This window comes from Dermacentor silvarum, chromosome 11 (genome assembly GCF_013339745.2).
Source record: "Dermacentor silvarum isolate Dsil-2018 chromosome 11, BIME_Dsil_1.4, whole genome shotgun sequence".
Taxonomy (NCBI): Eukaryota; Metazoa; Arthropoda; class Arachnida; order Ixodida; family Ixodidae; genus Dermacentor; species Dermacentor silvarum.
Genome location: NC_051164.1, coordinates 67,365,202 through 67,391,586, shown reverse-complemented (window position 1 = coordinate 67,391,586; position 26,385 = coordinate 67,365,202). Strand labels below are relative to the sequence as shown.

The following is a 26,385-nucleotide window of genomic DNA, read 5'->3' as shown; positions in this document are numbered from 1 at the left end:
CTCATATTCACAATTATTCCTGTCTTGTTCCCAGAATAACTGCCACTGGCAAATACACATTTGATGAGCTTAAACTTCTTGAAATGATGCATGAAGGCCAGTATTCACTGTGTATACTAACAGTTCTGAAGTGTTTTCTAGTAAGCTTGCTTTTTTTCTCTCCCATTTTGCTATATTCTTGGCAAGCTATCCCCATTCATGCAAGTAGGCATTGTAGCAGTTGCAAGTCTGTCCAGTTATATTATTTTTCACTTTAAGTCAATACAGCATAGAACACATAGTTTAATGGTAGGTAGTTCATTGTATTGATGCTCTATCAATAAAAAAAGCACACTATTGAGCACATAGTGCTAAACTGTCTGCTTGCTCTTGCTATGGTGTTTGCTGGTTATTGCCAATGTTGCCCGTCAAATGAATTTGATTTCAACTAAACCACACAGAACATTCTGATTGGCTTTAGTGTAATTTTAATAGTGACAATCAACCAACAAACCCTAATTCTACAGCTGTCAACAATTATTTCTAATACTTTGGGTCCCTTTCCATATCTTCTGTTTCATCCTGTGTATTTGGTCAGCACAGCGGGCAGTCAGTCTATTCATTCTGCTTGGCGCTGCTCAGGTCAGAATATGTTGAACCAGCAAGTCCAAATTATAATGATATCTGTAAGACTTCGTTTACTGGGTGGATGAATTGAAAGTATTATATCTAATTCTAAGAGTATTTTTGACAAAAATACCAGTGTCTAGAACAAGCATCATATGCACTGCAACTCATAGTTTTAAGTTAGGTAGGCAAACATCTATAGCTATGTATACTTGTGCATATACTTTCTACATATTAGCTAGTGTTTTAGCTACACGAAACAGCCTATGTTGTCACTACTTAAGTCAAATTTATGGTTGATGCGCCGCTTGTTTTTGTTGTGCCCTTACATTTCTGTGGTGTCTTAAGCACTGTAGACGCCTGACAGCTGAAGTATTACAGCAGTGTCGAAGTTAACTTGCACCTACTATTGCTACAGTATGCCAACAGATACCTATCACTGTATTTGTGCATTTTCTGAGAACCAGCCATGTTTGCTAGATGAAATTTGTAGTGTACTTATGAGTTTGCTGGTCAGTTCATGTGACTTTTCAGGACAGAATTTACACGGGGAGGAAAAGGGTACCATACAACATGACTGCTGCTAACTGACCATTCATTTTGATGGAAGGAATTAAAATAACAACACTGGATGTGTGCTTATATTGTGCACAATTTCTTTCAGAGGGAAGGCGTAAGTTGTAATATAAAGGCATAAAATCACGATAAACTGTATTTGTGTAAAAAGTAAAGTAAATATGGTGCAGACTAACTTCATTCACTTGTCATCCTAGAAAGGACGCCTTTTTTTTTTTTCATGAGTTGATAATGGGGTCTGACTCGCATGTCTTATTTATGTGGTATGCCTCACTGATCTCTCTTGTCAATTTTTCACCATGAGGGAGAACAGATGAATGATCTTAATCCAGCCTGAAGTCCTATCGCGGCAATGCACGGCCAAACTGGACGAGCATGCTGGTCTTTTGAGTGAAATATGGAAATTTATTTGGCACATTTAGTTACCAGCCAGTCTGCCCTGTGTACATTTGACCAGGTGTGAAAGGAATACAGTACACTGCCTCTCATACACACTAGACAAATTTAGTGGTATCTTTAACCAAGCAAACCTCTCGTGCCTGCTCGCCTTTCTCAATTCACTTGTGGGCTGTCGTGCACATCCTGCCTACTTTATTTTTCGCTGGAAATGTGTGTGCATAGCAGTCCACATGCGAATTGAGAAAGGCACCCTTGCAAGCGAGGCTCGCTGAGTTAAAGATGCAACCAAGTTTGTCTTGTGTTCGTCAGGGGTAGCATAGTCTGTTCCTTTGATCATGTATATATTTGGTCAAATTTACACGGGCTAGACTGGCCGGTGCCTCAACATGCACCCAGGAGAGCACCATAATTCACTCAAGGGAGAAGTATGCTCGTGCCACTTGACGATGCATTGACACGACTGGTGCTGCGCGCCAGATTTCGATTGTTCATCTGTTTTGTTAATCTATGGCAACCAATGGACCATCAAAATCAGTGAGGAATACCACATAAAAAAATGGGACACGTGTCAGTTGTAGAGATAGAAGCTGTATTTTGGCTATCACTAATTGCTCAGAGGGTGATTAGAGGCAGTTACTAGTAGAGCTCTTCATCTGGTTGGCTGGCACAAACTGTACCTGTTTCTGCACTTCAAAAAGCTGAAAGACTCTACTTGGGCTCACTGAAACTGCTTATGTGTTGCTTGCATAGTCGTTTGAAACAGGGTAAGCCATATATTTTGTGTGCAGCCCCTACACTAATGCCACTGAACGTACCTGCCATTTCCAGGTGCATTTATTGCACAGTTAGACATACTTCTTTTTGCTACCAGCATTTAATGGCATAAAATCGATGGCATTTGCACAAGCAATAAAAGCACATCAAAAATGCTTGGAGTGATGTCAAATTTAGGTAGGTTCATGTAAACAAGGCATTATTAATTGCTTTAATAAGAAAGTTTTGCAGACTGGGTGGGAATAGAAACTGGAGTGTGAAAGGAGCACGCTTCCCTTATGCCACGGCAGCTCTTTGGTTCTGGCTGACTTAAGGTGTGCCTAGTGCGTGTGTCACATTGCACACGTCAGATTGCAGCCATTTGGTTGACTAAAGGTGCTTTCACATTCCCCCACGTAAGCAGTCTTAATGTGTCTCTGCCATCTTTTATTGCAGGTACACCTAGAAAATGTTGTATACATTGGTAAGGATAAGTGGGACCTGCTCCAGTGCCATGGTCGGGACTCCCTGTTTTGCAAAGAACTGGCGAAACTGGTGTGGGGAGTCCTGGCACTTGGCGTAAGAGCGTCACAGGGGCTCCTTATCGGCGCTTGAAGGACGGCAACGCTGTTGAGAAGCCGACATTGAGCGCCCATAAATTGGAAGCTGTGGGTAGTAAGTACCATTCACATTCTTTCAAGTTAGTTTTTGTAATGTTTGTAAGAATACATGTATTGCACCGAAATGATTAACTTTTCAGATGCATTTGATGCATACCTTTCGAAATGTGGTGTTCCTGAGGAGAAGAAATCATCTCCTCATGCTTGGTTATGGCCAGGCGGTTGAATCGAGTGACAAAGTTTTTTGCACTTAGGTAGCCCAAGAAACACTATCGTCTTTAAAAACAAACAAAAGCAGAAGTAACAAACCAGCTTATTTGTGGCTACCCATGAGTCGCATTTCTTTGTTTAAAAGTGCCTCCGAAGTGGCGCTAACGTACTTATCAGGTCCAGAATTTTCGATTAACGCCGCTTCCAAAAGCTCGCATTCCAATTTGGTTTTTCCACGGCCTACAACTTCCGTATTCCTCATCCACAGATAGCAACCGCAACTTTTGCATTGTAGAACAATATTCAACCCCTCTCCCGATTTGCAACACCTGTAGCGTTGTCGTAGCCAGTCGTTCAGGCACTGGCCGGTCTGTCCCAAATAAACACGACCACAGTGGCACATGGACCACACTTATGCAAATGTTTTGATGTACAACAAATTTATCCTGACTACCCATGATGCATTTGCACAGTTGTGCCAACTTGCATGACGCAGAGAACACAAGATCCACCCCATACTTCCCTGCGACTTTCCTTAACTTGTGCAAAACCTTGTGCATATATGGCACAACCGCGAATGAATACCTCTTCTGCGGGGTACCTGCAACGTTTACCACTGGCTCTTTGTTCAGCTGTTTAAGCAGGGTTTCTGCGACGGCTTGAAGGAGCGGATGCGGGAAACCGGCCTGCCGTGATGCTCTTGCTGCAGGAAATTTTTTTCCAATAAACGTTCACAGTTGACAGTAGCGCTTGTCCCATCCGTCTCGCCTCACTCTGTCCCGTCTTTCGCGCTTCACCATACTCAAATACGCATCACCAACGGGTCCAAAATTCCACTCTTCCGACTACAATTGCTAATCTTGAGGTGAACAAATGAAAAATACACAATTCTGTAATCTCAAAAAGACCATAAAAAGTATATCACCTTCGCACTTCTGGTCTACACACGCCAGTTGCATGTAGCTGCCTCTGCTGAGTATGGCCTCCGAGATCTGATAGCATCCTGAGGGTTGGTTAATGTATACGTAGCATTGTCAATGCAACCGAGTGTGTTGTTGATGCGCAGTAACAGGTACAGTCACCTCTGCTAATTGACGTTCGCGGGACCCGAAGAGTTGGTTGAATTATCCGAAAGAATGAATTAACAGTGGCAGAATAAAAGCAGGTATTTTTGATCACTCGAGTGACCAAAATACCTGCAACAGCGCAGCACACAAGTGTAACAAAAAGCACAAAATTCCATTCGTCACTTATGTTAGCAACATGGTTTAGTGTACCCCTCTTTCTTGTGGTAAACAGTACATAGGTCAAACAGGACGCTGTATCAATGACCGGCTGAAAGAACACTCATACAATGTCAAGAAAAATGTGTGACAGTTGGCTTACATGTCGTTGCAGTTCGTGTGCCTGTGAACCATTGTTTGCTCGGTGTACTGTTGTCAGCAGAAGCGGTGATCAACTAACACATGAAATTATTGAGGATGAAAAGATTGCGCGACTTGGCTGTGTGTGTGTCAGCATCCGTACACTTATCAGACACAGAGTTGACCTTCCTAATGGTGTGAATTACGCTTGTGCAATGTGATGAGTGGCGGCTATAAACATGGGTCGCTGAAAATAAAGCTTTTTGTTGAAAGTTAGCACACGTCTAGTGTCTCGTCTTTTCTGTCTTCAATATCTGTGCTGCAATTCACCAATATGTTGTACCAACAAGTCAAATTTATCACTCACTCAGAACTTTCTTTCATCACGAATGAAATGCGGTTTTGGTACCGTGGTAGAGCATTCACTTCATTTGTTCATTTTTGGTCTCATCCAAGACTGAACTGGATGTAACAAGCAGCCATGGCATTGCAAGGAAGCTTTATGTTAAAGGAATATATTGATACCAACGTCTTAACTGCTTAGTGCAATAAAGGAAGTTGTGGGTATTGTTTCTTGTGCTTTCCTTGCTCTTGTGTCCAAACTTATGGCTATAATGGTCAGGATTTACTGAAATTTGCTTTTGATGTTTTGCATTATTCTCCTGCGTAAGGTCACTATTGTTTGTTTCAGAGTTATGCAAAGCTTAAGTTATTTGTAAGCATTTTTCTAAAAGCCTGTTTTCACAGTAAACTTCAGTTTTTCAGAAGGCACTTCATAGTTTGATGCAATTCATGTCTCTGCAGGTTACCGCATTATTGACTTGGAAACCAGTGAGGTCTCTGGATGCAAGTGAAGCTACCGAGGGAGGCATGTGTGCATCACTTGTGCTGCTGGCCATCCTCTGCAAAAGTGAAGGCTGGCTGTCAGTGCTTGGATGACTTTCTGTTACTCTACCCCCCGGGCTGTGTTGACTACTTCACACTTGCCATGTCTGCAAGCTTAGGCACATGATTTTTAGAGCATGATTTTTCTGTGGCCTAAGCTTAAATGATATGTTTAAGGAAAATGAACATTTGTGGAAGATTTTTACTTTCCTGCTGTGAGAACCTTTATACGAGAACCTCCGCACACTGGACGTGCATGCTGCTCTCTCGCTGTTACAGCCAAAATGAAAGTGTTCTTATGAACCACTTTGCAGCTTTGCATTATGCATTTTTACTTGCAGTCAGCATCTACATGCTGTGCTATGGACAACAGCAAGACAAGTCAGGCAAACCACCACGTGAAACACTTTAATGATTCTGGATTAGGGCGAGTTGGTGCTATATATAGTGCAAGACAAATCAGCTGCCCGTACAGCAGTGCTGTCAGCATGACACGGCTGACAGCACCGCAAACAACAAGAATTGGTGAAAAACAGGATTCTTTTAAGTATATATCTTGTGTATCTTACCACCACAAGGTAAGATATACAGATATCTTGGTAAGATAAGATTACAGCTTGGTATCATGCTGACAGCACTGCTGTTATGTCTACAAATATTCTGCAATGTCATTTGAGTGTTGCTTGAACGTCACATACGTACGTTGCCTAAAAGCTCAAGTGACATTAGGCAACATCCACATTATGTTGTCAGAAAGTTCTGTTAACGTTATGTCAACATCGTGAATGTGCTGCTCAACGCTGCCACAATGTTATGGCCCAACGGTGTCTGGCGATCAAAAAAGCGGACATTAGCAGCATGTAGGCAACGTTATGCACTGACATTTGTGCACATACACAGTAACGTATGGCAACATTTTGTGTTACTAGGGCGACGTGGGTCAGCTTACCCAGCTTAGTGCAACGCCCCCTTAGCACAGGCCAGCTACCATGTTTTAGGCGCTGCGGCGGCGTAGGCAAGCGGCCCTCTGAGTGATGGCAGAGTCCGAACCATGAACCCCAGACCCGGATCACAACAGGGCCGAGATTCAATGCCTAGCTCAAAATTATTCATCATGAGAAAGAAGCCACTACGGTGGAAGAGGCGTCACTGATTGTGACGACGCCACTGCTACTGTTTCAGAACATGCTCAGAAAAACCAGTCACTGCAACACTAGCCGATGGGTTTTCAGTACAAGGTACTACGCGGAGGAGGTTTCACTGCTCACTGCCTCTAAGGAATGTTGGTATCTGCCTATGCTCGGCGTCTGAGAGCCCTGCAAGCTCTCACTCAAGCAACACATTCCAATGGTCTTCTGTCAGCAGACTGGGCGTATTGAAGTACCATTACAAGGCCCAATAAGTAATGCTTGTGAGATGTTTGACATGCTCTTGCTTAAACCGGAGGTCATCAGGATTAATGAAAGCTGAAATGGGTGTAAAGAAAAACCTATGTAAAGTATACTTATCTCTCATCTACAAGTGCGAGCCATTACTTGTAACGCTTGACATTTTTCCACCTCTAAATTACACTTTACTGTAGATCTACGAACCATTACAGCAACACAACATTTCAGTAAGATGAGTACAAGTGATCAAGCATGTAGTACACTTACAAGAATTACATTTGCATACTTGTAGTAAATATGAAAATGAGGTACCAATTTCTTTCAGGGTGCATACTCTCGTAGGTAATATGGTGAACACAGAGAGGTCGTACAAACCTCGTTCATTCGGCAAATTTATGCCGAAAATTGTGTTAATCTTTGTATCAAGCAATGTACCGCTGCAAACAAACATTGTTCGTGTTTGTTCCATGGTGTTTTGTTTTGCTCCTAAGTGAAGTTACGACAAAGAGAGTTTGCCAAAGTCTGGGACCTACTGTGAGCGGCGGGTGTGTTTGTGTACTGTGCCCCTGTGTTTCTCGTCGGACGTGGCGAAGTGATGGAGCAAAACCATTATAAGGATAAATGAGAAAAGCGTGCGCGGATGAAACCAACCTACGAGTTTCTCAACATAAAAGATTTGCGAAATCAACCTCCAACGCAAAGATTCGTTGCTGCCAGCTCAGCGCACAAACGACCGATCGTTGGGAGCAGTGTGATAAGATAGCTGAGCGTCTAGCAGCATCGTTCGAGTGTTGCATAGCACCGTCGATTAATTGCTTTCCACCAATGCTAACAATCAGTGACTAACACGCGCTGCTTGAGCGAATGTCATTGGATTATTAACGGTCAGGCGTTTGGGAGCAGGAGGCTCGTTGGTGGTGTCGTCATCAAGGCGACACACGGCTCACTCGGCAACAAAGGATCGCATTCCGATGTCACCTCACTGGGCTCCATGGCGGAAAACTGGCACGGAATGCTGTGCGCGAACTCAGCGAGATAGCAGGTTCGCAGCCGCAAAAAAAAAAAAATAATAATAATAATAATTAAAACATAAGCCTAACAGATTTTAAAATATAAGCTTGTGCAAACACACAAAAAGTATATGAATCTTATGCTGTTAAGCCAGTGACAGCTTTATAATTACACGCCCGCTGCCGTCGATCTTGCTCCATAGCAGATGACGCACAGCGTTGTAGAAGGCACGGAGTTATGTATTTTTCTCTCGCAATCCGGCATGTGCTGTAGCCATTTCCATCATGATAGTTTTACCTAACCACTCGTCAAGATACACAAATCTTATTTATACCGACAAATACGACAACAGCGTTTTAGAAGCAGTCAGTTTTTTGAGCAGGACTATTTCTTTAGTCGCGGAGGCAATTGGCTGCTGCACTTCGGTGATCTGGGCGGGGCCTCTCCTGTTTTCTGAAGTTGTACCCGACTATAGAGCGAAATGAATGTCCATGCGGCGAGCAGGTAGTAATGGAATGAAATGAATTTTATCGCAGAAACACACACAACTCATTGTGTCTACTTTTTCAGAAAGAACATGCACATATACTTTTGAAATCATATGCCAGCCTTTGTAAAGCAGCCTAGGAACAAAAACGCCAGAGTTAGGAAACCTACTACACTAATTCCTATTCATTATACAGTCGAACCCGGATATATCGAACCCACATATAATGAATTATTGAGTATAGCGAACAGCAGCAAAATCCCCTTGAAAATTCTTGTAGAAAATGTTTGTTTCATGTATCGAACGACCTATATATCGAACTTTTTTGTGATCCCCTTCAGATTCCATATATCCGGGTTCGACTGTATTAGCTACCGCAGAAGCATAACCAAAAACGTTTGCTTCATCAGTCAGTCTAAATACTTTGTTCAAGCAACATTAAATGAAATACTGCCATAATATACCACCAAGCTCGAATTCTGACACATTCAGTAAAATCCAAATCGAAACCAAACGTTGAATGGCGAATGCGATGCATCGCCTCACAACACTGGTAAGCTTGCTATGCCGGTAGTCATCTTAATCAGAGGCCTGTTTTCATGAGTAATTTTCGTTCGTGCATCCGCGTTAACACAACGTTCTCCGCGGTATACGTTTTACTTGTGATCACAATAGTAACGAGTAAAGAGAAGCAGTGGGCGCTTTCACCGACGCGGCTCTCGGCGTCCTCTTTGTCTTGTTGAGCAGGATGTGTCGAACACATGGTTCAACTTGTGATTACTGTGGATGCTCGTTGTCGCAGTGTAGTTATGATTATATGCCAGTGCTCATCATGAAGCTGCACAAACCGCATCACTGATGGAGCTGCCATGTACACAGCGCCCGAGAAGACCTTTTCTGAAGAGAATGTGCACCTGGCAATTGTCATGTGCAGTCCTAAGTTTTACAAAAGGTGCGTAGCTTTCTTTCCCCCTCTTATTCTGTAATATTTGCGTGATTTTGAAGCAGTGTGCGTTGCAATACCTCATATCCTTTCAAATGTATATGGCCCAAAGAATGAAATGTTCTTTACCTCAGTAAGGAATCCATTGCTGTGAGGCCGCCTTATGCCACTCTGAAAGCTTCTATACTGAGGGGCACTCACTGAAGGCTTCCTTGGTGCTTCCTCAGCCTGTTCGGAAGCTACCTTCATGCCTCCTTATGCCGCTCCTCACCCTGAACGAGCGCGTCACCTCACTGCTTGCCCACGTGTTGCTTGCTTGCGCATGCGTGCTGTTGCCAGCCTGCGGAGAAGCGCGAGCACGGTGTTGTCAGCACAGTTAAAAAAGAAATGGCATCGTGGGCGGTCGACAGCGCGGCTGACTTCATGGAATTTTTGAACTATGCCTGTGAGTTCGTGTCTGCAGAAGTGTACCGGTATTCACTGGCAGTGAGGTTACTTGCAGTGAGGTGAACCCCATGGAGTTGTACTGTGAAGAATATTTTGCCTTCAGGTTCCGCTTCACGAAGGCGTCCATGTTGATTATCATGTCAGATTTGCAATTGAAAAACAACACAGACCAAAGGGGAGCACCACTTCCACCGCTGCTGAAGGTGCTCATCACGCTTCGTTTTTACGGCACTGGTACCATGCAGACCGTCCCATTGTGTTTGGGAGATCACGCAAGCCATATGCGTACGTCTGTTTCCCAAATATGTGTGGCTCCCCAGGGCAGCAGAAGCGCAGTCGGTGATGGTCCGCTTCTACGAAATTGGCCGGTTCTCTGGTGTCACCAGGTGTATTGACTGCATACACGTCCCAATCGTCAGTCCTGGGGTTGAGAACGTCGAGGTGTTTCGCCACCACAACAGATTCTTCTCTTCTAACATGCAGGTAAACCAAGTCGACGTAGACTGTTTAAATATCATTCCAGGAACCTCGCAACGCTTGTTTGGTTACAAGAAAAGACTTAGTTACGATAAAATTGCATTTGAAGGGTTCGATTACCTTTATTGCAATTCAAACCTGCCTCCACCCAACCAGGGAGTGGTCACATTGCATTCGCAATCGCCAACATTTCTAGATATTTTTTTTAGTTGAAACTGGCTTCGAGAGGTGGCACCATTTTGTTGCCCTTACGTGAAGTGGCGTGGCATTGCGTTGTGTCTGGTGTAGCCCCGAAATTGACATGGTGGGCAAGAAACCCCAATGCCCAGATTATGTCAGCCCTAGAGAAAGCAATGCTCCAAATGTCAAGGAAGAAGCCACCACCCAAGCGCAAAACACACTCCAAAGACTAAAACCAGTAAGAGTGTGCACACGTTGCAGGCACCGTCATCCCATGAGGGCTAAATCAAAGAATGCTGGCTTCCAGACATGCGTGAAGCGAGGAAGCCAAGCAAATGGGAAGAGCTGCACAGGATGTTTGACTCTAAAAACACAGAGTTGTACGCAGTAGCAGAGACGCATCTTCGTGGACAGGAGGAGCCACCGGTTAATCCAATGTGGCAGTGTGCAGGAAACAATTGCACAGGGGAAGCACGAACAGGCGGGGGGCATTGGAATTCCTATGGTAGAATGGAGCAGTGTGGGAGAAGCTACAGTGCCAGGGCAGTGAACACATGTGGATCCGAGGAGCAAATGTGGGGATTGCCACAATCGGGTGTGTTCTCTACCTTACGGCGACGAATGGACAACATGATGGGAACGTCCAGGTTATGCAATGCATCAAGGAGGACGTCCAGCAATAAGCAACTAACAGAGAAGTGATGATCATGGGACACTTTCATGGCCACATCCAAGAACTAGGTGGTTATCTTGACTTCAACGGAGAACAATTAATGCAGCAGTATGCAAGGAGGCTACACTTGGAAGTGTTAAACCTTTGGCCAGGTTGCGAAGGAGTGTTTACACGGTGTGCCAAAAACAGCAGTATCTGTATCGACTATGTACTTGTGTCACATCGATTGACGCATCGAGTGAAACATGTCAACATTGACGAGGAGGGGGAATTCAGCATTGGCAGTGACCACAACAAGATCAGGCTAACCATCTCATTCTCCGCACGGTGCAAAAAAAACAGCAAGAAAGCCGAGAGCTTGCGCAGTGATTTCTGCCAAAAGCGACCTATGAGAGTATTGCCCAGGAGCTTGAGAACAGCTTCCAGACCTCAAAATCTATGCATAATGAGTATGTGGACAGGGACGTAGCCAGGTATTTTTTTCGGGAGGGGGGGGTGGGGGGGGCTAAGGTTGCATACGCCCCCGGCAATGCCGGAAACAACATAATGGCACCTGCAGCCAAATTCTTTCGAACAACAAAGAGTTTCCTACACGTTCCAACCTCTCGGTGAGAGAGTTCTTAAAGGCCTTCACCTCTACAAGGCCGACACTGAGGCAAGGACTGGACCCATAGATGGCACACAGGAATATTTTAGGTAATAATTTGTAGATTGTCATGATGCTGTTGAATAAGTGAATGAGGCAATCGCACAGCAAGTATGTATGCTGATTTTTATATACGTAAGTAAATGAGTACACTAGTGTATGTGCGTTTTTTACTTAAAGCGAAGTGACGACGATGACAAATTTTTGCTTGGAGTGTCCCTATAATTGTTATCACAATAATATAAGTAAAGTTATAGCACATGTGTTTGGAGGAGCTTACACTTATGAGTCACATGATCTTTTTTTAGAGGAGGATCAGCCGCCTCATCTGTACCATGACATCTCGGGTCCCGGGAGAAGCCCCGAGACCCAACACTTCCTCTCAGGTTTCTTGGAGTACCTGGCAGCTCGGGAGAAGCATGCAGGTGGAGCTGAAGGGTTCTTGAGCGAATCAACAGCGACTGGTCTGTGTGTCCCTATCTCAAGCACTTCCGAGTTCCTTTTGTACCTTGCAAATTTAGGGTATAGGTACCTTATGACATCTCGGCTTATTTGAGACCCTATTGAGAACTTGTTTGGAATCGTCAGACAAGCATCGGGTTGTAATGACCACCCGACACCTACATAATTTCTCATTACAATGAATTGTATGTCCTTTTACAGTTTAGTGAAAACCGTAAGGTGCGGGAATGCAGGCTCATGTGCAGTAAGTGCCTTGCTGGATACCCAAGTGAGCAGCCTTCCCAGCAACAACTTGTGGGATCAGGTGGATGCTCTCATTGCTTCGGGCAATTTACCTGGCGCCACAGTAGCGTTGTCTATAGCGGATCATGACCAACACAGAGAGAAATGACTCAGAATTTACTATGTGTCAGGATAAGTTGCACGAAAGTGCGTAATTAAAACAAACTGCCTCCGCAACGCTTCTGATGCACCCGCTTTCCGACTCACCAACGCGGCTCATGGTTGACGCTTCAACGACGGCAGTGGGAGCAGTGTTGCAACAATACGACGGCAAGGACTGGAAACCAATAGATTTCTTTTCGAAACATCTGAAACAGGCGGAAGTGCGCTACAGCACCTTTGGAAGAGAGATGCTGGCCATTTATTGCTCCGTGAAGCATTTCCGTTTCTTCCTCGAAGGTCGCACTTTCCACATTTTAACGGACCACAAGCCGCTGATATATGCGTTCAAGAACAACAGTTCCTCATATTCGGAAAGAGAACTGCGCCAACTTTCATTTCCGAATTTTCCACGGACATCGCTACATAGCGGGGATCGAAAATCAAGCAGCCGACGCACTCTCTCGTATTGACACCGTTTCCGCGTCCGTCGACGTCGAGGCATTAGCCGCCGCCCAGTGGGAAGACCCAGAGCTAACCAAGATGCAGCAGAATCCACGGTCACTTGTGCTCGCAGAGATCCCACTACCATACACAACGACTATGGTCACATGCGACACATCGCAGAAAGCTCCAAGACCCTTCGTCCCCATCCAGTTTCGGCGTGCAGTGTTTGGCAGTCTTCACGACCTCAGCCACCCAGAAATCCGCACGACACAGAGGCTCGTCCGGACCGCTTTGTGTGGCCAGGAATTAACGCCGACATTCGACGCAGGGCGAAGAAGTGCCGAACATGTCAAGCAGTCAAGGTGACTCGTCACACACGCACAGCACTCCAAGCATTTCGGTCACCAAAGTGTCGTTTCGACCACGTTCACTTGGACTAGGTAGGACCTCTTCTTTCTTCCCAGGGTTACAGATACCTGCTCACATGTGTCGACCGCTACTCACGGTGGCCTGAGGCGACGCAGATTCTGGACATCACAGCCGGGACCGTCGTACAGGCTTTGTGGCCACATGATCTTCACGCTATGGCTGCCCACTGCGCATAACAACTGACCGCAGCCGACAATTCCAGAGCAACCTATTCTCTGCGCTGGCAAGACTTCTGGGAAAGCGGCTCCAGTACACCACGGCTTACCACCCAGCGAGCAATGGAAAGGTGGAGCATCTACACCGCCAACTGAAGGCATCTTTAACGGCCAAATTGGATAGAGCGTACTGGGTGGAGAAGCTCCCTCTCGTTCTTCTGGGCCTGCGTACCGCGATAAAAGAAGACCTTGGATTCAGTGCAGCAAAAATGTTGTACGGCTCTACAATCCGGCTACCGGGAGAATTCTTTGGTGAGAAACCAAGCCCTACGCCGACACTTTCAGAACATATGGAAAGGCTACATTCCTGGTTGGAGCACCTGCAATCCAACGCGTCAGTCGCAACCAAAGAGTGTTTTCCTTCCCAGACATGAATGTGGCAACCCATGTGGTCGTGCGACGGGAAACAGTGAAAGCGTCGTTGACTACTGCGTACGACGGGCCCTTCCGTGTGCTGTCGCGCTCACACGAAACTGTGACCATTCGTGTTCACGACATAGAGGACGTCGTTTCTCTCGACCGCGTGAAACCGGCTCACCTCAACGACGAACTCGCACGTTTGCTTTTTTTTTCCTTGCTCCACGGTTAGGGTGGCTAGAATTCTAGCCACCCTACCGCGGTCTAGGGGAGGAGCCCTTGGAGCAGGCATTGATGCCGGGGATCATGATAATTTTTATTTGTGTGCACATACTGATTCGTACACTGGCGGCACATGGCGCATACGCTGCCAACATGCCTCACGTTATCTCCAGCGCGCCGTGGGAGATACGTAGCCAACACGCCCCTTTGCGTTATCGTTTTCTAAGCATGTTTTTCTTGGCAAATAAACTAGTTCTTGTACCAAACTTCAAGGAGTATAGTCGTCTTCTTTTCGCTCCCGCTTGGGGCGAGTATGCTACAGTCCTTTCCAGGCATTCTATCTTCACCGTACTCAGCTGGAATGGAGCTGTGGTAAAATTGAAGCAACAGAGTTCTTCATGAGAATGAAGTCAGTGATAGCAGTGATGACTGCAAGGTACACAGCCGAAGCTCTCAGACCCAATCCTGCAGGTGAAGAAACCATTAAGGAAATGCTCAGTTTCCTGGACATCTGGGAGCGCCATGCTGATAAGAAGAAATTTCTGAGCGAGTCCACTGCAGAGACCTTAGGAGTCACTAACAAGTACTCTTGAGCTCCTTCACTACTTGCATGAGCAAGTTGGCTTTAGCTACTTATTGACATCCCGACAGAGCCAGGATAAAGTGGAAAACCTTTTTGGAATCGTCAGGCTCTTATCTGGCTGCAACTCACACCCAACGCTACAACAGTTCCTGCTCACTGTCCCTCTTTTTACAACTTGGCACACAATGTTGCAGGCGGGAATGCAGAGAGAGATGTTATCAGTTCTCTTCTTGATGTTGGGGACCGGGAATAAACTGCAAAGCAACAGCTGATTGACGAAATGAAGCTTTGCACAGAAAAACAAGCGGGACCTTCGGGTTTATGTGGCAATGAAGCAGTGGACTTAAGGCTAATTTATTATATTTCTGGATACCTGGCGAAAAAGTGTGCGCTGCCCTCCAAATGCTGTGCATGTACTGACAGCCTCTTACTTCCTACAGAAGAAGGTCGCCGCTGGCGTGCTGCAGAATTCGTGCACCTCAATGACGGAGGTTTGCTCTACCCCTCGGTTGAACTGCTCCGTTTTATCACAAGAGATTTTCACAAATTGCTTTAGTGCACGAAAAGTTCATCGGGAAAGTGTAATGGACATCCTGCTCATGACTCATTGTGCCGCTCCCTTGAAGGTGGGTGTGACAGTGCGCGAAGCCAGTGTAGTAGATAAAGAGAGCGGTGCGGTGAAGACAACATTGACAGCGAATTGGTGCGGCGAAGACAACATCAAGAGCAAGAAGCCGACGACGAAGAAGCGACGCGCATGAAATTTGACGCGCCGTCAAAACAAAATACTAAAAAGAAAGCGACCATTAAGGGCTGTACACGATGGGTGACGTAGGAGAAAAGGGAGGACGAAGAAGAGATGTGGACAAGACCCTAGAACGGCGTGGTGGTGTTCGGATGCAAGCGAGCGCCGAAGAAGCTAGCGTCCGCCGGGAGCGGGAGTAAGCCGTTGGGCCGTGGGCCCGATCTTTCAACCTCCTACCGGCAGAACCTGGTCTGCCTAGCCTCCGGAGCTAGGGACAAGGTGCCACCGCGTGACTGGAGTGAGCTGTCGGGCCACGGGCTCGAGCTTCCAGTTTCCTACAGGCAGAACCTGGACTGCCGAACCTCTTGAACCAGCAGAAGGTCCCCTCTCGTGACAACTGGAGTTCGCTCAAAGAGCGACCAGTGCCTTCCTTCAACAACGGCTCGGCGTTCCTCATCGATGCGACCATGTGTCCAAACTGTTGGTGAGCCGCACCCCGCTCTCTGTACACTGTCCTTGTGTAGTCGGACATACCTAAAAACTGTAGTATTAATTGCCATGACATTAGTTTGTGAGAACCGTCTTTGTTATACGCAGTGTAGAGTGCTCTTTATTTTTTTAACCTTTGTTAATGTGTGTTTTGTTTCCGCTTTCTATATGTAAATATACATTCTTCTTTCACTTCTGAGATCAAACGCTCTCATCCTTTGTCTGAATAGAAAACGTGGATAGCGATATTACTTTAAGTCACTTTCCATAATCGAACCGTGACAAATTGGCGTCCGCGCGACAGGACGTGAGCGTTTGATACAGTTGTTTTTGATAAGAAAAAAATGAGCACGCGAGAGTTAATGACGCTGGCAGAACACATGAGGTTGGAAGGACCGGCACTGCAAGCATGGTTCGATGAGCAAGAGGCGCGAGCGCGCGAGGAGAGAGAGGCGAAGAAGGACCAGCTGGAACTGGAGGGCCGTAACTTACAGTTGAGTCTTAAAGTCACATAAACGGAAGGCCATAGCGGAAAGGCAAGTCAGCGACGCTTGGAATTGGAAGAACGGACGCTTCAACTGCGCCTTAGAGTAGCGGAGACTGATGCCGCAGAGCGAACAGTGGTTGACTCTGGGCTCTAAAGAGGTGCGTCTTGTGGGGATGCGCGGCTCTCACGCGTCTCCTGTAATCCGGCTTCACCGCGTAGCTAGGTGCCGACGGCGGTCGTGGTGGTTGCGGCGCATTGCGAGAGATGACGCGAGTGTCGCGATGCTGGCGCCACCGGGCGGCGGGGTGATTTGGGAGAAAAAGGTCGAAGCTGGGGATCGGCGGCCAACACGCACGGACGCTTCGCGCGTGCGCCGGCCTGCTTCGCACGACCGTCGCGCGAGGCCAAGAGCAGGACACCGGTATGGACGAACACGGATCGTTCGAGCGCGCCACCGTTCGTGTGACTGTACACGTGAACAACTAGGCGATGGTGTCATAGCATGGGGCGAACGTATTCGATCGCTATTGGGTCGCGGTGAGTCGGACTTGATTTGTCGCGCGCCTGTGTGAATGTTCTATTGGTTGTAATTCGGCTAGTGTGTATTAGTGTATGAAAGGTGCAATAAATGCCCTTTTGATTGTTTACACTACTGTGTTGTCGTTTCTTTGTCCCAAGAGCATGTGTGAGATCCCACAGTCTTCAGTCGTGAATCCGCACAATTTTATACCGGTTTTCAACGAGGACCGAGACGACCTTGAAGCCTATCTGAAGAGATTCGAGAGGGTGGCGACAGGTCAAGACTGGCCTCGGGTAAAGTGGGCAACAGCTCTTAGTTTATGCCTAAGCGGCGAAGCTCTGAAAGTATTTGGGCGATTGTCTCCTGATGATTCTCTGGAGTACGACAAAGTTAAGTTGGCATTGCTCCAGCGTTTTCGTTTCACGGCTGAAGGCCACAGGGAGAAATTCCGGAAGAGCAAGCCTCAAGATGACGAAACTGGAAGGCAGTATGCCACAAGGCTTCTAAGCTTTTATTGACCGCTGGATAGAAATGTCCCAGACAGGGAAGGACTTTGATTCTGTCCGTGACTTAATTGTGGCCGAGCAATGCATGGTCAACTGTCACAGTCAGCTGGCGCTCTTCTTACGAGAGAAAACTGCAAGACTCTTCAAACCATGGCAGAAGCGGCTGATATTTTTATGGAGGCAAAAAGATTACGGAACTCACTAATAGTTCGAGATAAGGGAGAAAACACAAGTATAAAGGCGGAAAAAGATAACACGGGTTCAAAGGTGGAGATCAGATGCTTCGTTTGTGGGCGTACGGGACACAAGGCTTCTGACTGTCGCAATAAAGTAAAGCAACTATATTGCCCATACTGTCGCAAAACTGGACATGAACCCAAGAGTTGTACCAAAAAGAACAGCATATCAAGGCCAGCTACCTCTTGTCTGTTGTTGCCTAAGGACGAGACCAGTACGCAGCAACCCACTGACGATTGCGACGCCTTGAATCAAGATGAGGACATCACTGGTACGGTGAAGACGCAACCGCTATCTAGTACACGTCGCATGCCGGTTTTGCCAGGCAAAGTCAATGGACAAAGAGTTCGCGTCTTAAGGGACACCGGAAGTAATACTTTGGTTGTTCGCCGATCACTCGTGCCAGATGAAGCCCTCACTGGCACTACGGCTACTTTGTGGTTGGCGGATGGAAGTAGCATTGTAGTCCCTGAGGCCAAGGTGCAAATTAGGTCTCCCTACTTCTCTGGGACAGTGATTGTCAAGTGTATAACAACACAGCTATACGACGTCATTGTGGGAAATGTAGCTGGGTCACGTGAGGCCAATGACCCAGACGACTCCTGGAAATTTTCTCATCGGAATGATTCCAATAAGAGGGAAGTTCACTCTGTGGACGACGATAACCGGCCAAATTCACTTCTAGTTGGTATAAAAGGCACGAAGAACTTGCAAAGATTGCCATCGGCTAAACTCCCTTTGGGTTTATCATCAAGAAAGGGATTTGATATCGACACTACTTTCTATCCCCTGGCAAAACTTTTCAACAAGCAGTAGTCCCGAAGTCGCTGCGAGGCCAAGTGTTACTTTAAGTCGCTTTCCATAATCGAACAGTGACAGTGGGATGCAGAGCTCATGCAGAGAGTATGACCCCTCGCATAGTCAGCTTTTATGTCCCCATCAAATGTTTTAACAAAGCAAGTATGTTGTCAAAAAGAAAGGTAGCACGGCACCTCAAGCTACGCAGGCTAAATTAGCTGAATTTCTGCATTGCTTGTTTAGTGCATTGAAGCTCTCAAGATTAATCTTGTGCAAACAAAAGTACCTGCAATAAAATTGTGTGGGACAGAGAAAGCAGTTTCGAAGTCGTTTTTCCTTTTTTTTTTTTTGTCTCCGCATCAACGTACTGCGTACCAGACGTGATTCAAAAGTGAAGTGCTTTTATGTGTAAATGTGAAATCTGCTTTAATCGGCCTGATTTCTGTGCATGTGCACCCTCTAGCCGACACTAAACAATGCTTTTTGCGATCGCGAACATCACACGAACATTTGGTCCCACGAATAACCATTGCTTCACACAATTTAGTACTCGCAAAATATTCCGGTATTACGAGCTCGCCTTTGCCCGAATGAGCGACTAAGGGCGAAAAAGAAATTGTTTACAGCGCATCGACTGGCCTTCGTCTGCTACTGGCTTTGCTTACTTTGAGAGGCCCCCAAGATCATACGGCCAGCTTAAAGACCTCTACAATTATAAAATGCCAGCGGAATAATTGCAAACCCAAGCTGAATTACGTTAAAACAGCCGCAGTACATAACTACACAGGCTTTCCATTCTTGTATGCCCCGTACGCTGCAGAGGCGAGCCAGGGCGAGCTTTCAAGAACGGTCGATTGGAGCACTGCCGCTGCAGGTGCCACCACGTGTGTCAGGCAGACAGGCGCGGCCGCGCCACTGGAAAGCATTCTAGTACAGTGTAGCCCTGCCACAGTGATCTGTAATGAGTGGACAACACGATGATGGAGGCTGTTTCAGTCGGGAAAAAAATGGTTGCTGTTGCACTGGACCACCTGTGTTCTACTGCTGAAGACCGCAGAATTACTGAGCTATTCGCATTTGGTCGCTCAATGTGGTCAATGAAATATACGTTGTCTTAAGAAACCTTGAGATGAATGCCTCAAGATGTGTTCACCAGTAGACGTGGAGAAACGAGAGCTCTTTGTTATCCCTCAATTTCTGCATGGTGTTGGGGTTTTGGATGGCTGCCACTTCCCTGTGTCACCTCCAGACTGTTGCTTCCGTTGATCACATAAGAGGTCGTAAATTTTAAAGCGTTACCCATCTGCATTCTTCCTTTCAAATTTAAATCTTAATTTGTTCCATTACATTCTTTTCATGGCTGTCCTTTTACTTTTGTTTTAATGTTTCATATCATTCCAAGTCGCACATTTCTACTTGCACAGGATTTCAAGCTTTCAGCACAGCAAACCGTAGTGAGATTATTTTTTGTCGTTGCTCTATGTTCCGGTACAGCGTGATCCTGCTGGCAATGGTGGATCATCAATATGGATCCCGGGGCATGAACTCCAGTTCCCCAGGGTGGTGTCACGATGCACTTGTGTATGGCAGATGATCACTGTGCAGACTCATTGAAAGAGAAGCGTTTAAACTTCCAACAGCTACCACTTGAGGGCCCCCCTGTGCCTCCAAAGAAAAAACAGGACTGCCTCCTCAAAAACCAAATACTTCAACTTTAGGTGCGCAGTGTCCCCAGTGTATAACGTAGGCGCTTCGGAAATGTGTGCCAATGACCGTAGTTGGGCACAATCGTTCACACGCCAGGTGCAACCAAGGGCAGGGGAAAGAGCATAGGAGATGCGCACAGTATCCACCACAGAGCATTTTTTCCAGAGGGTATGTCTTGCCTGCGAGCTCTGTAGGAAGAAAGCCTGTCCAATCATCACTCCATAGGAACTGCGCAAGTGCCTTCGCTTTATATTGATTTTTCCTAGCGAAGTTCATTTGGCATGACATGATGTTCTGGTAAGTTTGAGCTTGCTGGTGCTTCATATTTGCCAACTAGCACACAAAAAATTACAGTACAATTGATTTTGTACAATATTGTTTGTGTATGAGTACTTTTTTTGTGTGCTAGTCAGCTAATATGATGTTTGTACGGTGCATATTCATTTTTGCCACGAACAAAGTTCTTATCTATAATGATAATTTGAAATATAGTTCATTGGACTACTGGTCGTTCATATACTTGTATATTGATTGTAGTTGTATACTGGTTGTATATTGTTTTGTTGTGCTTCAATTCTGGTTGTATATTCTATTACTGTTATTTATCAATGCCCACCATAGTGTAGACGCAAAACCTACTTATTTTCTGCAGTTGTGCATGTATGACCTGCGTGCCAATTTCAGTCTTGTAAGAGAATACTTTGTGGAATGAAAGCTAATATGGTGCTAGAGGCCTAGTCAGGTGACTATATAACATCACCTTTTGCTCCAACCATCGCGACAATCATGTATTGTTAACCAAATAAATAAATAAGTTGCGCATTGTACCAGGCTGACCAATGTTTGCAAAACCTTCTGAAATGAAGCTCCTCACATCCTGAAAGCCTACACTAACTTAATCATTTCAAGATGTCAAATTAACCTCCTACTACCATCTGCTAGCCTGCTGCAACTCTGCAGTTTTCAAATGAAGGAAAAAGAGGCACTGATACAAAACAAACATGGTACTAGTTTTATTATTCAGATCTACTGGCATGACACTTACCCTAAACAATTTCTCAGAACAGCTGTGGATGCAATTTTTTGAGACAAAATCAAGAGCTTGGCAAAATGAATACAGTAGAAAAATTCCCTAAGCCTACTGAATGTAAAACAACAACCCAAGTGTAAAGAAGATGGTTGCAAAGGCAACAGGTCGCCGCAGTCAGCGTCACAGAAAGTGCACCATCACAAGCGGGTTTGCGTCCGGGGAAGAATCGCGCAGCATTTTCTCCCGCCTAAAAGCTATAACAGGATCTACAAAAAAAAAGTAATCTCTAAAAAGGAAGTGCAGTAATGTCCACAACAAAGTCAACTCCATGAGAGGACACCTGCATTGTCTTAGTAAAGGTCACAACTTGCCCACTCCGTCAAGCAACAGCAGAGGCCAACAATTGTTCAACGTAGTACCAGGGTGATATGGTTGCCATGGCAGATGTGTGCGTCAACAGCGGTGAATGCGTCACTGAGCAGAATTTGCACCACGATTGTGGGAAAGCCGGCAAGAGCAGCTCCTGATCAGGGCAGCACGCATAGCACGATAGTGGGAGAGAAGGTTTACAAGCAAGCATGGTAAAGTGGGTAAGGGGGGAAAGAAAGCGTCTGCTCCAATGCACCCTGGGTGAAATGCGACCAGGTGTTCTCTTTTTTTGAACATACGACCCACTGGCCGAGGGAAGACAAAGGGAACGCACACGATGGAACTTTTAACTTCACGCAGCACAGGCCAGCCTGTGTGCTGACATGTTCTCACGCACACACACACACACACACACGTCCAAAGCTGCACGAGACAAGACAGATACTTGGATAAAAGGTTGTGGACTGCTGACTCCAACAGCAAACAACTACACACTTAGAAAAGTCAACAACTGTCTGCAACGACTGCTGCAATGCCGACGACAAGCTTTGCTTCTCTGCAAGTACCTTCTGCGCACAACAGGTGCAATCCTGTGGCACCGCCATTATATTCCACCACTATTAAAACAGTGCACAATGGCCAGGTGTAGAGAACCTTTTCACCTCTTTGGCAATGGTCAAGGCAACAGGAGAGCATGCACATGCAAAGAAAGCTGTGTGTTCGGTCAAACAATTACCATATTTTAAAGACAATTTCATCTGAATCAAGCTTACATCTGTGGCTGCTAGCTCTGCTAAGGAAGATAAGGTGAAAGTTCTTTCCTTGCTCCTCTGCCATATTGCAGGCATGTAAACATGTGTCATTTGTCCACGGGTCAAGTAGAGTAATGAGCCGTTCGAACCTTCGTTTCGCATCAAAAGCCAAGGTACAACCAACCTAGCAGCACAGCGCTAATTTCATGCAGGCACTTCCAATAAACAGTGCCACTAAAAACCACAAAAAGCTTGGTAGAGGAAAACAAGGCAATAGACCAAACTCTCATGCTTCCCGTGAAGTGCGCTTCTGCTGCCCCACCTGCTGCAGCTCCAAGATCATCACATGAGAAAGTTGCCCTAACGTGGCAGTTTGCTCACAGCCCTCTGATAATTCAGTGTGTGAAACCGAGTCAGTTGGTGCAACCTCACAAAGGCTTAGCTTGTGGTTACTAAAAACAACATTCCGTTTACAGAGGTGTGTGCCAAGCGCACAGACTGAGCATGTAGGCAGGCTCAGCACCAACAACTCGCCTAGCCACTGGCGAATGCGGCGCTTATGCAGACGCCGGCCGCCAGGGCGCAATGACCAATTGTGGTGCTGTCGAAGGCTCTCCTGGTTGTGCAGTAGTGGGCTACGAGGAGCGTCATCCGATTCTCGCCGCGCCCATGGCTCCGGCGAGGCGCTCCTCATCCTCGGGCGACGCCCCCCACGGAGGCGAGGGCCACAGCGACGCCCCTCGCTCCACAGCAGGGGGGAGGTGCGGTCGCTGCGATGGCGTCGACTGCGGCACCGGAGGCGGGCTGCGGACACCACGCACGAGGAGCGGCCCAGAGGGGCACGACGGCGTGACCCGCTGCCGCACCGACGAGCCTGCCCAGCAGTCGCCGCTTCCAGGCGCTGCCTGGTACGGAAGCCCCGTGGTTGGGTCGTAATATCCCGGCGTGTACGGAGGAGGTGGCTCTTCTGCACCAGACAGAGCACTTCGCTGTAGCGCGAGCACCGCACAGGAGGCCCACATGGACCCTGGCACTACCATCCACACCACACGTCAGTTGCTCCTTCACACGAACAGCTTGCCTCGTTAAGCAAGCATGCCGAGCAACGCTGTTTTTTGCTTTGTACCACTGTACCCTCAAGAACAAAAATAACATAAAAAATAAAAATATGCCATCTCTAGAGTCTTCCACTGAAAACACATTTGCCTTGCAAGCCTCGGTCTATGCTTCAATGTGTACAGCAGGGGAAAACCTCCTAACAGAAGGAGCCACACGTGGCATCAAAAGTTCCAGCATCTTGAGGCCTTCAGTTTGTCTGAAATGTACTATAAAGCTGCAGCGATATTCTTGCACCGTGAAGTTCCTCCACTCTAACTTGGCGCCTCTTGCATTCCCTGCAACCTCAAAACAGTCACATGCAGTCCGCAGAGTTGCTCAGTTTCAAACCAGGTCTAAGTTTGGTCTGCAGTCGCAACACTTGTACTTGTGTCTCGACTCAAGGAATGTGTCATTTCAAGGTCCTCTGCATCTTCGTGCCTGCCTCAGAGGCTACAGTTATGGGTATTCTCTCCCAGAAAGGAAGAGCCACTGGTGCGCAGCCCCGTGGTCGGAAACCAAAAAATTCGAGCTTCCCTAGAATGCTGAATTAACTTATGGAAACCAGCGCCTTGGGGAGAGAGCTCGTATGCCAAATGCACAACTAAAAATAGCACAAAGTACAAGAGGGAAACTAAGGGGTAAAAAAAAATCTTAGCTGACACCATAAATGCCTTGAAATTTTTATTTCTCAATATATTTTCGCAACACGAAAGAAGTATGCAACACTATGCTTCAATGTGTACAGCAGGGGAAAATAGGTAAGCAAGAAGGGAGCAGGATGAGTACTAAATGTTTACAATGTGACACCAGAGCCCCCTACCAAATAATGCATTTTTGTGTGCATTACTTGCCCCTGCCCAGAGCTCAACTACAACCCTTGGAAAGTAAAGAATGCGAAGAGATGACTGAAAAGTGTTACGTCCTAAACAAGTGCTTCCGATACACACTGCAGCGGAACCACATTGGCACTTACCTGCTCCTGAACATACTCAAGACCCCACCAGAACTGCCCATAAATTTAACCTCTCTCAAGTTTCTGTCTGCTTCAGCCGTAGCTGCTTATCTCACCCTGATCAGATAAGGCACAGAAGTTTTTGCAATTCAGTGCATAATGCCAACACAAACGTGTTCTCATTTTAGCTCCTTTCCAAGGCTATGGTCATGAGGACCAAGCTCTTAATCGTGGACTGCATCCTCAGCAAGTTCAAGGACGCAACGAAGAAACTGCACTTATGGGTCCTTGATAACGCTGTTCCAATTTCACAACTCTCGACAAGAAATGCAAGTTCAAAAAACGCCCAAGGGCTATATGACAACGATGCCACTGTTTTATGAGCAACATACATCATTGATGCCTGAATGACATGGCATGTTAGTTCCTGCACCACAAAGACCCAAGCAACTTTCGTCATGCTCAATGAAATCAATAAGTTGGAGCTGTCTAACCAGAATGACAAAGACCCTAAAGCTGTGCATAACTGTCACCTGAAATGCTTGGAGCTTTGCAAGTAAAAGTGTCAAAAGGTTTCCTCCAGACAGATGAAAAGATCGGAGGCAATCAACCTCCGCTCTTTGCCGAAGAGGCGTGCTGCGCTTTTCTTTGGCTTGAAACAATATGTTAACTCTTCAAAAGCAGACGTGCCAAGCTACCTCTCCGCAGGCATCCACTTCCACCAAAATTACCGCCCCCAGGAAGGTGTACGCAAGGTACTACGTGTGGCATGGCAAGCCTCACATCCCCATCGATTTAGGCTTACCTGATCACAGTCATTCGTATATCTCCATGAACACTTTTTGTGAAGGTGCCGCTGACACCACTGGCTTTGTCAAGCACGAAGATGAAAAACTCATCTACAATGATTCAAAACAATGCAATGCTTCAATAAATGGTGGGAGACAGGGTATTTTCAGGTAATGTCCAGTGCACAATTTTCCGAGCCCCAAAAGTCAATTGTTCACCAGCAAGTACTCCAGGTACGGAATCTCCACCATCATTGCTGCCACCACATCCCACCGCTTGAACTTCATGATGTCAACATGCAGGTGCAGCAGATTACCGATTTAGTCACAGTGTCAACCTGCTGAAAGTCATCCGCAAGCTTGCAAGCCTCTTCTCCACGATGGTTGACAGTGGACAACACTGCTTTATTATCGCTTGCTAAGTGCGAAACTTGGAGTGGTGATTTGCAAATCCGCAAGGACGAATCCGCTGCGGGTAAGATTTTAGCCTCCGACCATCGTGGCGGCGTAGCAATCTTCGTGTCCCATGACGGCAACTCCGCGATCAGCTGCTTTGGACAACGAAGGAGACGCTGAGAGTTCCACAAGCTCCTAACAGGCTACACACACAAGGACGACCCACTGCTCACAGGCCTGCCTAGAGCTTGTCAAGTGCTAGTGCACAAGGCACGTACTGGCGTGGCACTAACTCCAGACATAATGGAGTGCTAGCCTGCGCATAAAGAAATAAAAAAGTTATCGGAAGATGCTGTGGCTCACTTGTCTCCTTTACAGACGAGTTGCCCTGCGTACAACACAACAGCTGCACCAACAGTCCGACACCCGTTGTGGGACTGCCAAAAGTTCAAGGCCTTCAGTGGAAGCACCGAGGCCAAGTGGTTAGCTACGAATGGAGTATCCGTCTGTCGACGGAAGCCGGCAACGTTCTGCGAACTCTCTATGCCTTTCTGGTAGATTCGGGCATGCTCCGCATCGTGCAGAGTGGACCTCTCGCAGCTGACCCACTTCATTTCCCAACCCCCATATCTTTCTACCCTTTAGGCCCAATGAGCCATTCCTTCACTGGACATCTCGATCACGGGCATCTCGGACGTAAGCTTGTCAAGAGCCCATGACCAGGAGAAATCTCTGCACCTACCCGTAAGT

The 26,385-nt window shown here is 46.5% G+C and overlaps 1 protein-coding gene across 1 annotated transcript in view; it reads right to left on the bottom strand.

Moving 5' to 3' along the window:
- Window positions 1-21,239: 21,239 nt before the first annotated feature.
- Window positions 21,240-26,385, bottom strand: part of LOC119433361 (uncharacterized) — a 31,777-nt gene continuing 26,631 nt past the window's right edge. The window contains exon 9 of the mRNA XM_037700521.2: window positions 21,240-23,368. Coding sequence (XP_037556449.1) covers window positions 23,049-23,368 — 320 coding nt within the window. The 3' untranslated portion in view covers window positions 21,240-23,048. The remainder of the gene's footprint in view (window positions 23,369-26,385) is intronic.